At 41.4% G+C, this 15,709-nt stretch overlaps 1 protein-coding gene across 1 annotated transcript in view; it reads right to left on the bottom strand.

Annotated features, from left to right (window-relative positions):
* Nucleotides 1-1,634: 1,634 nt before the first annotated feature.
* Nucleotides 1,635-15,709, bottom strand: part of LOC147322403 (uncharacterized) — a 29,642-nt gene continuing 15,567 nt past the window's right edge. Inside the window, exon 4 of the mRNA XM_086306887.1 lies at nt 1,635-4,738. Coding sequence (XP_086163013.1) covers nt 4,160-4,738 — 579 coding nt within the window. The 3' untranslated portion in view covers nt 1,635-4,159. The remainder of the gene's footprint in view (nt 4,739-15,709) is intronic.

Below are 15,709 nucleotides of genomic sequence, written 5' to 3' on the forward strand. Positions count from 1 at the left end.
GACTCCCCAACTCTCTGAATGGTACTCATGGCCATTGATCAGCGGTCTTTGATTAATGAGCTTTGATCAGTGGTTTCAGTGCTTTCCTTCCTGCTTTGACTGCAGCTGTGTTTGACACAGGAAGACATTATTACATTCTTCACACTCTCCTGCACATTAACCACCACAATATATTTTATTCTCTGTGCTTTCAAATATGAACACTGTTTACTTTCATCTCTGTTTCATTAGTTTTTGTTAACATCTTCCTGTGCATCACTTTACAGCAGCCACACTCATTAAAATGAGCCTTTGTAGGAGTTCACTTCCTTTCATCTGTTCATCCACAGCAGCTGGACAATAAAGTTTATTGTGACCCTGATACTGCAGCAGATCGCTCTCATCCATTTCCTGTTATCACTTCAAATAGAAATGAGGCTGTAGAGGTTTGGTGCAGGCAGAAAAACAGCTGCAGGGACAATGAAAAGACTTTTCTGCTCCAACTTCTCCCAGCATGCTGAGCTAATGATTAGTTGGTGTTTTTCTCCAAACACTCTCTCACTCTTCTCTCAACGTGTTCACAATAAACTGTGAACAGACACCGAGGAGAGCAGCAGAAGACCTCATTCAGGAGCTAAACTCAACATGAACTGAACTCACAGTAAAGTTAGCTCGGTGCTTACCTTTAGATGAGCCCACAAACCGAGAGAAACTCCGCGATGAAGCTGCAACTCTTTCCAAACACAGGAAACAGATCAGGGAGCAGAGACCCACGTGGTTCACGCTGATCTCAGCTACGATCCAGGAGACAAGGGTGGGCAGATCGATGCAGATATCGATCCAAACGGTCGTTTAGTTTGTTTTATCATCTAAATTCACTCTTTTACTTGCTTTGGATGAAAAAATAGCTCCGTCTGTCATCCCGGAAGGCGCTTCGTCTTCTTTACATCGTTTATTGGCGGTTGTCAAACAACAAAATTGTGCTTTTCCGCCACCTACTGGTGTGGAGTTTGAACTGGCACGTCGACCCTCAAATGCACACAAACAATTTACTGTGTTATAAAAACTGGAATAAGGCCCGATAACCTTACAATAAGATCCAGTTTCAGTTTAATGTTTATGTTTTGGATCAGTCGCCCTCTCACAGTGTAATATTTCCTCTTCTCTTTGATCGCCCAAAGACGTGGTGCAGAATATGCCATGAAAATCATTTGTTTGAAGCCAGCTCACCTCCTGCAACCAGAATACGTGCTTCTTTTGCAGTTCAGACTACTTCTGACATTTCTGTGGAGGAACACCAAAGTAATTGCTGAACCCTCCGGGGTCCAAGTATAATTTGCCATTTTTGACTGCTTTTGATTTTTCCTCTATATTATTATTATTATTATTATTATTATTATTATTATAATAAAAACAGTTTATCTCGCCTTGTTTGGTATAATCTTTTCAGCACAACCTCAAATATCTGAAATTTGAGTTATTTTTTACATTTCGGCATACTATATTAGCACAAGTTATCTAAGTTCAAGCAAAAATTCAAACTCAGAGTAGAAAAAAGTTACATTTTTTCCTGTGAAACCCATAAAAATGTTTGAAGAATCATTTTCATAACTTGAAATGCAAATACAAAATTGTACATTTCTAAAAATTCTGCACATGTTTTGGAAACAACAGTTATCTGGTACTATTCGCTTAAAAATGCAGCCAATCCCTCAGGTGTTTTTATATAACAATTTAAATGTATTTACAGAACAAATAGGTGTTCTGCATCAAATAAGAAGGCACACAAATTATTTGTGCCAGTCCAAAAAAATAGTTTGTGTTCAGTATAAGACAGAAGAAACACCACAGGCCTAAACCCTGCAGGTCTGACAGCAGGAGGTGGATCAGTCTAGTTTTTCATGTGGGAACAGCGTTTACACTGGAATCTGCCTCTGATGGCTTTGATGGAGCAAAGACGCTTGAAGAGCGTCTCTCAGCATGGGCCCGAAAAAAGTTCTGTCAGCTGAGGAAGGCGACGATATTAAGAAGCTGCTGGAGTTTATGACAGAGGAGATTTCTACTGTCAAACTGCAGCAGAAAGCCATCCTGGACCTGGTCGAGGAAGTTAAGGCTCTCCGCATACAGAACGCAGAGAAGGATCGGTGGCTGGCGTACCCGGAGAACAGAGTGGTGGATTTGGAGCAGTACACCCGGATGAACGATGTCATCATTACGGGGCTTCACATCAAACCCCGGTCAAACGCCCGGGGGGGGGGGGGTCACAGCTGACAATGTAGGAGGGCCAGGAGAGAAAGATGTCAACTCCACGGAGCTTCAAGTGGTTACCTGTCTACGGTCCAAATGTGTGGAAGTGGATTATAACAATAATTGAGGCTTGCCACCCTCTACCCTGAAAAAATGACAGTGACAAACCAGCCATCATTGTGAGATTTGCTAACAGAAAACACAAAACAGCACTGTTAAAACAAGGAAAGAAACTGAAAGGAGCCGATGTCTTCATGAATGAACATCTGATAAAAAGAAATGCGGACATTGCCAGGAAAGCACATTACTTGAAGAAACAGGGAAAAATTCAGAGTACATGGACCAGCAACTGTAAAGTATTCATTAAACTCAATGGAACACCGGAACAAGCCAAAGTGTTGGTCAACAGAAATATGGAGGAGCTGGACAAATACTGAGGTTCAACTTACACTGGAGGTATGAATACACATGTGACGTGACACACAACACAACACATGGCACAGTCTCGGCGTAGTGTTTTATCACAAGCACACCCTTGTGAAGGTTTGTTTGATGTTTGGTAAGCTTCCTGCCCTTTGTATGACTTCACTGTGTTGTGTATGGTGAACCAGTAAAGGAATTGAACCATATATTGGGTGTGGGGGAGATTATGACTAAGGATGTTGTTAGAAACATTTAGACACACACACAGAGACACACACACACACACACACATTCTCACATGCATACAGATGTTTACACATACACACACATAGTGCCTTGTCTTAGAACCATGTGGGAGGTGCTTTGCTGTGATGTGTATTGTGTGAATTGTTTTCCAACAGTCACATATTTTCCCGGACCGGCATTTAAGGTGTTGCAGATAAATACAACAGAATAAAATGATATGACCAAGACAAAAACTGCGGTATTTTGTAAATATAATAATAAACCTGTATTCACTAACTTTATTAGCAGGCTCCTCCTGAAATGCGCCAACAACACTCTCTGCCCCTTAATGCTCTCTGGTCACTATGGTAACATGTAAATAATTAAAATTTATTCATAACACATGGGAGAAGTCCGAGGGAAACAGAGTTAACGATAAAAACCCTGAAAACCATACATTTCATACTCGAGCCTCAACTCTCGCGAATTGGTACGAAACAAAAGACCTCCATGAAGACCACCTGGTATTATGAAGCATACCCAGTTTTACAAAGGGGATCCCATTTTCTTCACACAGCTTCTTCAGTGTAGCATTTTTTTTTTTTGCTCCACTTTTTTTTGCAAATAAAACTGCATCAGCTTGACCACACAGCGATTAAACGTCTCACAGTTGGGAACCTTGCGATCAACTGATTTTAAGCAATTCTCCAGTGTGTGTGCTGTGCACAGAATGTGCACAAGAGAGTCTCCAACTGTAGCAAGTAGCAAGTAGCAGCCGGTCAGCACCCAGTTCAATCAGTCCAAGAAAGTCAGAGGTAAACTCTCCTTTGCTGGACACAGACACAATGTAAATGATTTCCTGCTCGACTTTTGTGATGTCCACAGATCAATGAAAAAGCATCCCCCAAAGTATTTTCTTCGGCTCTGGCTCAGGTTGGTGTTTCTTAGGTGGTGGCGAAACACCAAAGAAGCTGCAGCAACATGTTTAAGGTTAAATGAGATGGTCAAGTACGCAAAGGCGCTTGGTAACATAAGTGTCACTACGCATTCGTAATTTTTGTCACACATACGCACCTGAGTAGCAGCTAGGTGCATCCCTGTCTATAACACAGTTTAACATGTTTATCTTATTCATCACCTGTTTAATTTTTCTCAGTACACTAGAGGAACATGTTCATTCACAGCTGCCTCATCACATTTTTACATCTGAACTCTGTGGAGCCTGATCTCAAGGGTTTTAAGTCTGACCCTGAAACCAGTAGAGGATCTTTCTGTCTCTTCAGATTCACTGTGATGGGAGTGATTTCAGCCCTGAGTGATCACGCTGATGTTTGCACAGAGCAGACAATGAGGTGAATGTTTTGGCACATTGGAAACAGTGAAACAGTTTTTTAGTAACGTGGGATCGTTTGTGTGTGGAGTATGAACTGAGATTCCTGAAGCTCTTGTCACACTGGTCACAGCTGTAGTTTCCTTCCATGTGTGCACGTTCATGATAGATACGACTACTTGAATGTGAGAAGCTTTTGTCACAGTGTCTGCACTTGTATGGTTTCTCTCCTGTGTGGACTCGTTTATGTCTTTTAAGGTTGACTGCAGTGATGAAAGATGACCCACACTGATCACAGAGGTGCTTTTTAACCCCACTGTGAATCAGTTCATGACATTTTAAGTCACCTGATGTGGGGAAGCTTCTCCCACATTCTTTGCAGTATTTCAGTTTGTCTCCAGTGTGTTTACGTTGATGTACTTTTAGGGTGTCTTGCCGACTGAAAGTTTTTCCACAAAGGTCACAACGAAAGTCTTTCCCACCACCACAGTGATGACAGGGTTGAGAACTGGATCCATCTGTGTCGCTCTGCTTCTAAACAAAGACACAAAGACAGTGTAAGTCAGTCCTTCAACATTTTTATCCTGAACGTCGCCTGAAATAAAGAGCATCTCTGCAGACGTCCAATTACATTTTACTGTTTCAGTTAACACACTCAGTTGACTGGGCTGCAATAACTACAATACTACCACCATAATACTACAGTAATACTTATTTCATGTTACAGTAACATCTGAGTTACACTAAAGTACTACTATGCTAATATTTGCAGGGTACCAACACAGTGCTAAACTACTAATGTAACACTGCAGTAATACTAATTTAAATACTGCATTAATAACACTGTAACTGTGCAGTTAAAACACTCAACTGAATGGGACACAAGAAAAACACTACTACCCCCATGACACTGCAATTATAACATTAACTTAGTATTTTAACATTAATGTCTAAAAGTACTAAAGTTAAAAACAAGCAATGATACTACTGCTACAATATTACAATACCATTACGTAACGATACAACTTTGTTAACCATAAGAGAAGATTACAGAATGTTTTGGTTTTGTGCTTATTTTCATTTGTGTTTTATTTTATTACATGTGCTCCTGAAAGCGGAATCAGGCTCTGTAAACAAAAGGCCATTTATGCTGAAATACAGGGAGTGCAGAATTATTAGGCAAATGAGTATTTTGTCCACATCATCCTCTTCATGCATGTTGTCTTACTCCAAGCTGTATAGGCTTGAAAGCCTACTACCAATTAAGCATATTAGGTGATGTGAATCTCTGTAATGAGAAGGGGTGTGGTCTAATGACATCAACACCCTATATCAGGTGTGCATAATTATTAGGCAACTTCCTTTCCTTTGGCAAAATGGGTCAAAAGAAGGACTTGACAGGCTCAGAAAAGTCAAAAATAGTGAGATATCTTGCAGAGGGATGCAGCAGTCTCAAAATTGCAAAGCTTCTGAAGCGTGATCATCGAACAATCAAGCGTTTCATTCAAAATAGTCAACAGGGTCGCAAGAAGTGTGTGGAAAAACCAAGGCGCAAAATAACTGCCCATGAACTGAGAAAAGTCAAGCGTGCAGCTGCCAAGATGCCACTTGCCACCAGTTTGGCCATATTTCAGAGCTGCAACATCACTGGAGTGCCCAAAAGCACAAGGTGTGCAATACTCAGAGACATGGCCAAGGTAAGAAAGGCTGAAAGACGACCACCACTGAACAAGACACACAAGCTGAAACGTCAAGACTGGGCCAAGAAATATCTCAAGACTGGTTTTTCTAAGGTTTTATGGACTGATGAAATGAGAGTGAGTCTTGATGGGCCAGATGGATGGGCCCGTGGCTGGATTGGTAAAGGGCAGAGAGCTCCAGTCCGACTCAGACGCCAGCAAGGTGGAGGTGGAGTACTGGTTTGGGCTGGTATCATCAAAGATGAGCTTGTGGGGCCTTTTCGGGTTGAGGATGGAGTCAAGCTCAACTCCCAGTCCTACTGCCAGTTTCTGGAAGACACCTTCTTCAAGCAGTGGTACAGGAAGAAGTCCTCATCCTTCAAGAAAAACATGATTTTCATGCAGGACAATGCTCCATCACACGCGTCCAAGTACTCCACAGCGTGGCTGGCAAGAAAGGGTATAAAAGAAGAAAAACTAATGACATGGCCTCCTTGTTCACCTGATCTGAACCCCATTGAGAACCTGTGGTCCATCATCAAATGTGAGATTTACAAGGAGGGAAAACAGTACACCTCTCTGAACAGTGTCTGGGAGGCTGTGGTTGCTGCTGCACGCAATGTTGATGGTGAACAGATCAAAACACTGACAGAATCCATGGATGGCAGGCTTTTGAGTGTCCTTGCAAAGAAAGGTGGCTATATTGGTCGCTGATTTGTTTTTGTTTTGTTTTTGAATGTCAGAAATGTATATTTGTGAATGTGGAGATGTTATATTGGTTTCACTGGTAAAAATAAATAATTGAAATGGGTATATACCGTAATTGTCGGGCTATAAGCCGCTACTTTTTGCACAAGCTTTGAACCCTGCGGCTTTTAGTCAGGTGCGGCTTTTCTATGGATTGTCCATGATTTTTGTCATATCGTAAGACTATTTGTTTTGTTTGTTCCGCTGTTGTACGGCACTACGTTGCCTGGCGGAAGGATCGGGGTTCAAGAGTAGTATGTTAGTCACATGTCCGTCCGCCAGGCAACGTAGTGCCGTACGAAGTAGCGCAAAAAACAAACTTCAAAGTAGCGCTACGCGTTCAGCGGGAGGCGTGGATGACGAGCGGCGATAAACTTGCGAAAAGCAAGTTATGCTCAACTCCACCGGTGGATTCTGACAGCGTGGAAAAGTGTGAAAACATCCACGATCACCAACGGATTTTGAAGGGCTGGACTGCTGCATGATGGAGAGGAGGACACCGCCACGGCCCTTCTGAGGGTGTTCGACTCTGACACTGACAACGAGGATTTGTTTGGTTTTGAAAGTGACAATGAAGGAGAGAAGCGGAGAGTGGATGATGAAGCCACCCTGAGCCTGTTCGTTTCCGACACTGGAGGAGAGGACTTTGGTGGTTTTAGTGCGCAGGAAGATGGTGGTGAATGACTGACTTTTCTTCTTGTTAAAGCTGTGTCACTGCACTAGGGCTGAACGATTATGGAAAAGAATCTAATTGCGATTTTTTGCCCCAATATTGCGATTGCGATGCGATATGCGATTATTTTTTAAGGTCTTTGTCTTCTGTATTATTAAACAAAGACAAGCAATACATCATATAGTATGGCCAATACTATATTACATTAATTTTAAACTGTTCTTTCCTGGAAGACAGACCTCTGTTATGATGACATGAGGTGATGCATGAATTGATGACTGACATTTTTATTTAACTTCTTCAATCACAACAGTATATTTGAACATACACAATAGTTTATTTTTAGCTTACAAACATCTGAGCATAAAGTGCTGACAAGGAACCCTGGTGTAAACATTAAAATGAAAGTCAGTACAATGTGCAGATTGCAGAAATATACATAAAAAAAATCAGTGGCTTTACCACACTCAGTTTTTCGACATCTGTGAACTACTAGACAGTCATTCAATTAAAAAATAATATTAAATAAATAAAACTAATAAATAAAAAATACACACATCTTACTGATCTCTGCAGTCAGTAACATTACACATAAAGTGCAAACATAATAGCAATTGTATAAACACACACACAAACACGCCTTTAAAATTTAAAGGCGTGAAATTGGACGGTCTAGCCTTCTGATTAGCGTCACCGCTGTCTCGGTGGAGTTTAATAAACTCGGCCGTCTGCTTCTTGCTATCTAAAATATAACCAGACACTGGTGTAAATTCTCGACTGTCTCATACTTCTGTTTAATAAGTTTTCTGTTTGACGTTTAGTCAGCTGTGTGAAAACCAAGGAGGAACCCACCCGGGGGATTAATAAAGTTTTATTTTATCTAATCTAATAACTTTAATCTCAGCCAAACCGATTTACTCACGAACAAACAAAACACTGAAAAAAGCCCAACAATAACATTTTTAGGTTGTCTAAGTGACTTATATATTACGTTTAACCCGAGCAGCGAAACTCCGCGGTGATCTGAAAATGATGTGCCGGGAGTTGTGCCGTTCTCGGCCGCATCAGTAACCCTCGAGCTCCCGGCTAGCTGTCGAGCTGGTGGGTAGCAGACGCCTCTGAAAACGTCGAAGCACTTTTGCAAATATGGGATATCTTGATAAACCGAGCAGATATTTGATGTTTACACAACTACTTTCTCGCCTGAAAATATGTTAAAAGTTTATTTTGTGACCCAGAAAGATTAGTATGAGTAATTTTAAAACTTAGTAGCGGCCGCCATTGCTGGAAACTGGAGTTTGGCTGGGCCGCGCTATGAATTCTGGGATATGGTAGTAATTTGGACAGCCTTCGGCGCGTCGCTGTGACGTAATCGATCTACAAATGCGGCCTCAGGAGGATGCAGCCCATGAATTTGGACATGTCCAGAGTATAATCGCAGCCTTTGCGGTTAGAAAATTGCACTTGATCATGTCGCGATATTATCGCAAATGCGATATATCGTTCAGCCCTACACTGCACCTGAGCCTAAAAGGTAGTCCGAATCTATTTTTCTGGTGTGCTATAGGTTACTGTTATGTACTACATGTGCAAATATGTACCCATAACCCAGTAATAAAACTGAAGTTTTACTTGTTGGTACACCATCTATCTTAACCAAATCCCACAGCTTTTCCATTAACATTGAAAATTCTCCCACCCTTCCCTCCCCTCAGGTTAAGAGTTTGGGTATCATACTTGATAATACTCTTTCATTCCAGTCTCACATTAATTACATAACACGGTCTGCTTACTTCCATTTACGTAATATTCACCGACTCCGTCCCTTCCTTACTCCCCATGCTGCTGCCATCCTTGTCCATAGTCTTATTACGTCCCGTATTGATTACTGTAATTCCCTCCTATTTGGTCTCCCTAAAAGGTCCCTTCATAAACTCACACTTCTTCAAAATTCTGCAGCTCGGGTCATAACTTGCACTCCGTTAAGTGCTCATATTACCCCAGTTCTTCAGCAGCTTCACTGGTTGCCCATAGAAGCCAGGATAAATTTTAAAATCTTACTTCTTACATACAAGTGTATCCATAAATCTGCTCCTTCATATTTGTGACCTGCTCCATATCACCACTGTTTCCCGCCCTCTCAGATCATCATCTGCTATTCATCTTACTGTTCCGTCCTCACACCTTATCACTATGGGGAACAGAGCTTTCAGTCGCTCTGCTCCTCGGCTCTGGAACTCTCTTCGTCCTGCACTAAGAAATATTGACTCCCTCTCCGTATTTAAGACACAGCTCAAAACACATCTGTTTAAACTGGCTTATTCGCTTTAATGCTGATTTTATCTGTTGTCACGCTCTGTTTTGTAATTTTAACTTATTTTATGTATTTTATGACTATTGTTCCTTTTATTAATTATGTTTTTTGTAAGGTGACCTTGGGTTTCTGAAAGGCGCCCTCAAATAAAATGTATTATTATTATTATTATAACTTGTTTTTCAAAATATTAATAAAAGGGGTATGTCTCCAAACAGCCATCTCTTTCCTGACAATTCCCTTTGTGCATATTCTCTTACATATGATAAGTCAACATTGAAAGGAATACAGAGCCAGGTAAGTGACGGAAGTGACGGACAAGGTAAGCGACCCATGTTGTAGGTGACGTCAGACGCCGGAGATTTTGGCGGAGAAAAAGCAAATGGTAGCATAGAGTTTAACAAAGGTTTTTCAAGCTTCAGTATTACCAAATATACTAATCAACTGTCATATAACTAACAACATCTGTTTTATCATCTCTAACACCCTGGAGGACAACGGGGAGAGTTTAGACGCTCTCCAAGATTACATCGACCGCTGTTTTCAAGATTTAGTAATGAATAAGGCCCAGAGTGCATCTTCCCCGACCAAAATTGAGACGCCGTCATCGAAGAGATGTCGCCCGGCAGACTCCCCCGGTACAACATCGCCTGCCGGCAAAGACATCGCAGACATCCTGGAGTCAATCGACAAGCGATTGTCCAGTTTCGATGCGAGGCTGTCCCTGGTGGAGATTTTACACCGGGAATTTAAATCTCTGAGAGAATCCCTGGAATTCAGCCAGCAGCAGGTGGAAACGCTTGCCGCTGAAAATGCCACGCTACGGGAGTCGGTCAAATCTCTCACCGATAACGTGACCCAGCTAAACATTGAAAATAAAAAAAATAAAAGAGTCCGTTATCGATCTACAAGCCCGTAGCATGAGAGATAATCTTGTGTTTTCTGGAAAACAGAAACTGCCGGAGAGGACGCAGAGGCAACGGTGAAAAGCTTCATTAAAATCCACCTGAAGCTGCCGGAGGACACCGTAAAGAACATCAACTTCGATAGAGTACATCGCTTGGGGGGCGTGCGGTCGCGGACCGGGAGACCACGGCCTATTGTGGCCAAATTCGGTCAATTCAAACAGAAGGAACAGGTGAAGAGTCGCGGCAGAGAGCTGAAAGGAACGGACTTCAGCGTGAACGACCAGTTCCCCAAAGAGATCCTGGAACGACGCAAGGTCCTGTTCCCAGTTCGACGTAGCTTCATCCAGAAAGGCTCCCGTGCTGTCATCGCCGTGGACCGGCTCTACGTGGACGGACAGCTCTACCGCGACCCCGGCACCACACCGTGGTTATATTGACTGCACTCCAGATAAGAACCCGCTACACTCTTTTCTTATTCATTCACACGTTCTCTTTTAACATGGGTTTAACCTAGTAATATCAATATGATGTCATAGCAGATATAACACCGTCACCCTCCGTCATTGCTTTAATTGGAATGTTTCCGTTTCGTTTCTTTTTTGTTGTTGTTGCTCACAGTTCATGTGGTTTCTTTCTTTCTCTTGTCTTTCACTGCTGTGGTCACCTACTTCCCCACTCACCTACAAACAACACCCTCTATTTCTCCATATTTTCACACCACGATCACGCAAACACATCAGCTCAACGGCAGCACATTCACAACAGCCTCACAGCACGCACAGACTTGCAGGACACATAAGCAAGCCACGCTTGTTCATATTAGTGAATATTCACACACATAGTCAGACTTATGGAGCCTCTCACCACACTTCTTTTTCTCTTTCTATTTACAAACAAGGGATGTTTCCACATTCTCTCCACCTGTCTAAACGAAACACCCAGCATACTTCATTAGACATACACACACAATTATGGGCATGCTGAGGTTTGTCACATGGAATGTAAATGGAGCTGGCTCCAGAGGAAAGAGGTTAAAGATATTTAACCAGCTTAAAAAACTACAGGCAGATGTTGTTTTATTACAAGAAACTCACAGACCTGTCACAGGTTTAAACGAACTTAAAACACCTGAGTTTCCTAACGTGTTTGCAGCCTGTTATAATTCTAGACAACGGGGAGTACCAATTTTAATACATAAAAATGTTAATTTTACAGTACTCGATACAGTTATAGATCCAGAGGGTAGATTTCTAATTATTAAACTATCAATATTGAACAAAAAACTATGTATTGTAAGTATATACGGTCCAAATGTTGACGAACCCTCATTCTTCCACGGATTTTTTTAGTGCACTCTCTGAACACCTTGATTGCACACTCATTCTTGGCGGTGACCTCAACCTTGGACTAAATGAAGACATGGATAGGCTCAACACAACAGGAACTCAGCGCAATTGGCAGTCCACAAATATAATCAAACAGTATATGAGCGACTTTGGTCTTTGCGATGCATGGCGCTCTCTTCACCCCACCAGTAAGGAATATACTTTTTTCTCGCATGTTCATCACTCTTACTCTCGTCTGGATTATTTTTTGGTCAGCAGCTCACTGCTGTGTGACATTTCAGACACTGAGATTCATCCTATAGCTGTCAGCGATCATGCTCCTGTATCTTTAACACTAATGCACAAGAATAACACTACGCCAAGAAAAAACTGGAGATTTAATATATCACTACTTAAAGATGAAGACTTTATTAAATATTTTAAAAAGGAATGGACTTCATATTTAGACTTTAATGACACTCCCGGAATATCTGCTTCTGTTCTATGGGAAGCAGGGAAAGCTGTGATGAGAGGTAAAATAATTTCTTTCTCATCACACAAAAAGAAAGAAGAAAACAAAAATATTCAGGAATTAGAAAAAAAACATCAAATCACTAGAAGAAGCCTACGCGTGCGACCAAGATCAGGAAACATTGAACAAAATATGCAAAACAAAACTAGAATTAAATGAAATTATTAATAAAAAAACACAATTCCTTATACAAAGACTTCGCTTGCAGAATTTTGAACACAGTAACAAATCAGGTCGATTTCTAGCTAACCAGCTAAAAATAAATAAAGAAAAAACAACTATATGTGCTGCTAAAGATTTATCGGGGAACATAATATATGATCCTGGAAGAATAAACAACATTTTTAGGGATTTCTATGAAACTTTATACTCACCACAAATAAACCCATCTAAAAATGAAATTGATCAGTTTCTTGACAACGTAACTCTTCCAAAATTACTAGATAGTCAAGCAATGGAACTGGATTCGCCACTGACGCCAAGTGAACTCCAGGAAGCCCTGATAAGTATGCACAATAATAAGGCTCCAGGTCCAGACGGCTTCCCTGCAGAATTCTACAAAGAATTTTGGATAATTTTGGCACCAGTATTCCACAGCATGTTGCAGGAAATCGAGGAAAAGGGCAGACTACCACCAAATATGAATTCTGCCAACATTAGTCTCCTGCTAAAACCAGGCAAAGACCCTTTATTTCCCTCAAGCTATCGTCCAATTTCTCTTTTAAATGTAGACCTTAAAATAATCTGCAAAGCTCTCTCAAAGAGATTAGAGAAAATGACCCCCCTCTTAATTCATCCTGACCAAACTGGTTTCATAAAAGGTCGGCACTCCTCAACAAACACTCGTAGATTACTTAATTTAATAGACTACTCATACGATAAAAACATCGAAACCATAATATTATCTCTAGATGCAGAAAAAGCATTTGACAGAGTTAACTGGAAATTTTTATTCGCAACTTTACACAAATTTGGTTTTGGAAACTCTTTCATAAACTGGATAAGAATATTATACAATTCCCCAACAGCTCGTATCAGAACAAATGACCAGACATCCTCCAGCTTCTATCTCCTGAGGGGCACCAGACAGGGATGCCCACTCTCCCCTTCACTTTTTGCAATTTTTATCGAACCTCTAGCAGCAGCATTTAGATAGGCTACAACAATTAAGGGCATAAAATGTAAGAACATAGAACATAAAATCAGTCTCTATGCGGATGATGTGTTGCTTTTTCTGCAAAACACACAAACCAACCTCTCTGAGGTAATTACTTTAATAAACTGGTTTTCAAGAGTTTCAGATTATTCAATTAACTGGCCAAAATCTACAGTTCTCCCCATTAACTGCTCCTTCCATAATTCTTCCTCTGCCCCACTGCAATCCGGAAATATTAAATATTTAGGTATTAATGTCTCTCCTAAGCTTTCAGACTTAACTAAATTAAACCACATCCCACTTCTAAAGAAAGTAGAAGGCGATCTGACTAGATGGAAATCTTTACCCATATCACTCATGGGAAGGGTCGCCACTATAAAAATGATGATCTTGCCAAAAATAAATTACTTATTTTTGATGATCCCTAACAAACCATCACAAGATTGGTTCAGATCTCTGGATTCATATATTTCCAAATTCCTTTGGAAAGATAAACCCCCGCGTATCAGCTTAAAAACGCTACAAAGAACCAAGGATAGAGGAGGATTAGATCTGCCTAATTTTCACCAATACTTCTTAGCCAACAGGCTTCAGTTCATCTCAGAATGGTTAAAACATACCTTCTTAGTTGAGCCCTGGCTAGATGTTGAACAGGCACTATGCAAGGATCTAGAGATTTCAGACATCAAAAGACATGAATGCTTTAAAAGTATCAACATCAGCTTTTCTCTGACAGCATGGTGGGAGTTTCTAAAAATAACGGAGTCTTCATTAATCCCATGCAAACGTACACCTATCTGGAATAACCCTGACATATTACAAAACAATAATATGATTAATTTCCCAGAATGGAGTTGTAAAGGAATTAAATACTTAGAACATATATTAGAGGGAACAGAATTTATTCCATTTGACAGACTAGTTGCACAATATGGGATCAACAAGACAAGATTTTTAGAATATCAACAAATTAAATCCATAGTAAAAAAGAAATTTAACCTCAGTCAAGTTGAATTACAAACACCACTAAGTGCGGCACATTTTCTTACTCTTAAATCCCCCAAATTATTATCTAAAATATACAGAACACTTTCTAAATTAGATGAATCAATATCCCTTCCTATTGCAAAATGGGAAGCAGATTTATCAGTCAGCTTAGACCAAAACTTCTGGTCTCAGATTTGCTTAAAAACCTTTAAATTAATTAAAAATCCCAGTCTGCAATTAATACAATACAAAATACTACATAGAGTGCACTATACAGGTCATCGGATGTTCAAGATGGGCTTTACATCTTCCAACAACTGCTCACACTGTCAAGGCAATACACCAGACAATTACATCCACGCTCTTTGGTTCTGTCCACCAGTGCAAAAGTTTTGGCGCGAGATATGTGAAGACTTATCAAAGTGTCTGAAATGTAACATTCCAACCTCCCCCTTAGTGTGTTTACTGGGCAGCTTAGATAATGTCACTTCAGAAAAGAATATAGCCCATATGATTTTCACTGCCCTATGCATAGCCAAGAAAACAGTCCTCATGAACTGGAAAAATAAAAATAATCTTAATTCTAACCAATATAGAAATTATCTATTAGATTACATTAGTCTTGATACAGCCTCTGCCACCACATCAGATCAATTGCTCTGGACTCCTTTTATCAGCTCCATCACCTAGTGGGGGTGGGGGGTCATAATTTGGTCCCACCTTCACTGTTGTGATTGGTGTGGGGGTAGGGACAGGCTTAGGGCGTCGGGGGGTTCCCCGGAGGCATCTTCCTTGGGGGGCTCAACCCGGGGTAGCGGTCATGTCCGGTTGGGGGCTCTGTTGGCTCTCAGGTGACTGTTTCCTCGCGGCTGCGTGCAGCGGGGCTAGGGGAGGGTCTGTGCTGACGGACGTGGGTTACTGACCTGGTAGCCTGGCTGGCCCTGGGTGGGTCCGGGATGGGCGTGAGGTTCTGGGGGCGCTCCGTCTCTGGGCTGGGGCCCGGGCCGGGCCTCGGGGGCTTGGATCCTGGTTGGTGTGTTGCCGGGGTTGTGGGCGGGTGGGTGCATGGGGGCCCGGCCCTGGAGCAGGGTGCCGCCGGTGCGTTGAACCGGCTGGGGGGCTCTTCAACTGGTGGGGGAGATTGTCACATCTTGCAGGAGCTTTCCTCTCTTCAGGAACTCTCT

Source organism: Aulonocara sp. 'chitande type north' Nkhata Bay, linkage group LG9, assembly GCF_057382095.1.
Source record: "Aulonocara sp. 'chitande type north' Nkhata Bay isolate Kocher_YH1m ecotype deep benthic linkage group LG9, A_spYH_male_GT1.1, whole genome shotgun sequence".
NCBI classification, from domain to species: Eukaryota; Metazoa; Chordata; class Actinopteri; order Cichliformes; family Cichlidae; genus Aulonocara; species Aulonocara sp. 'chitande type north' Nkhata Bay.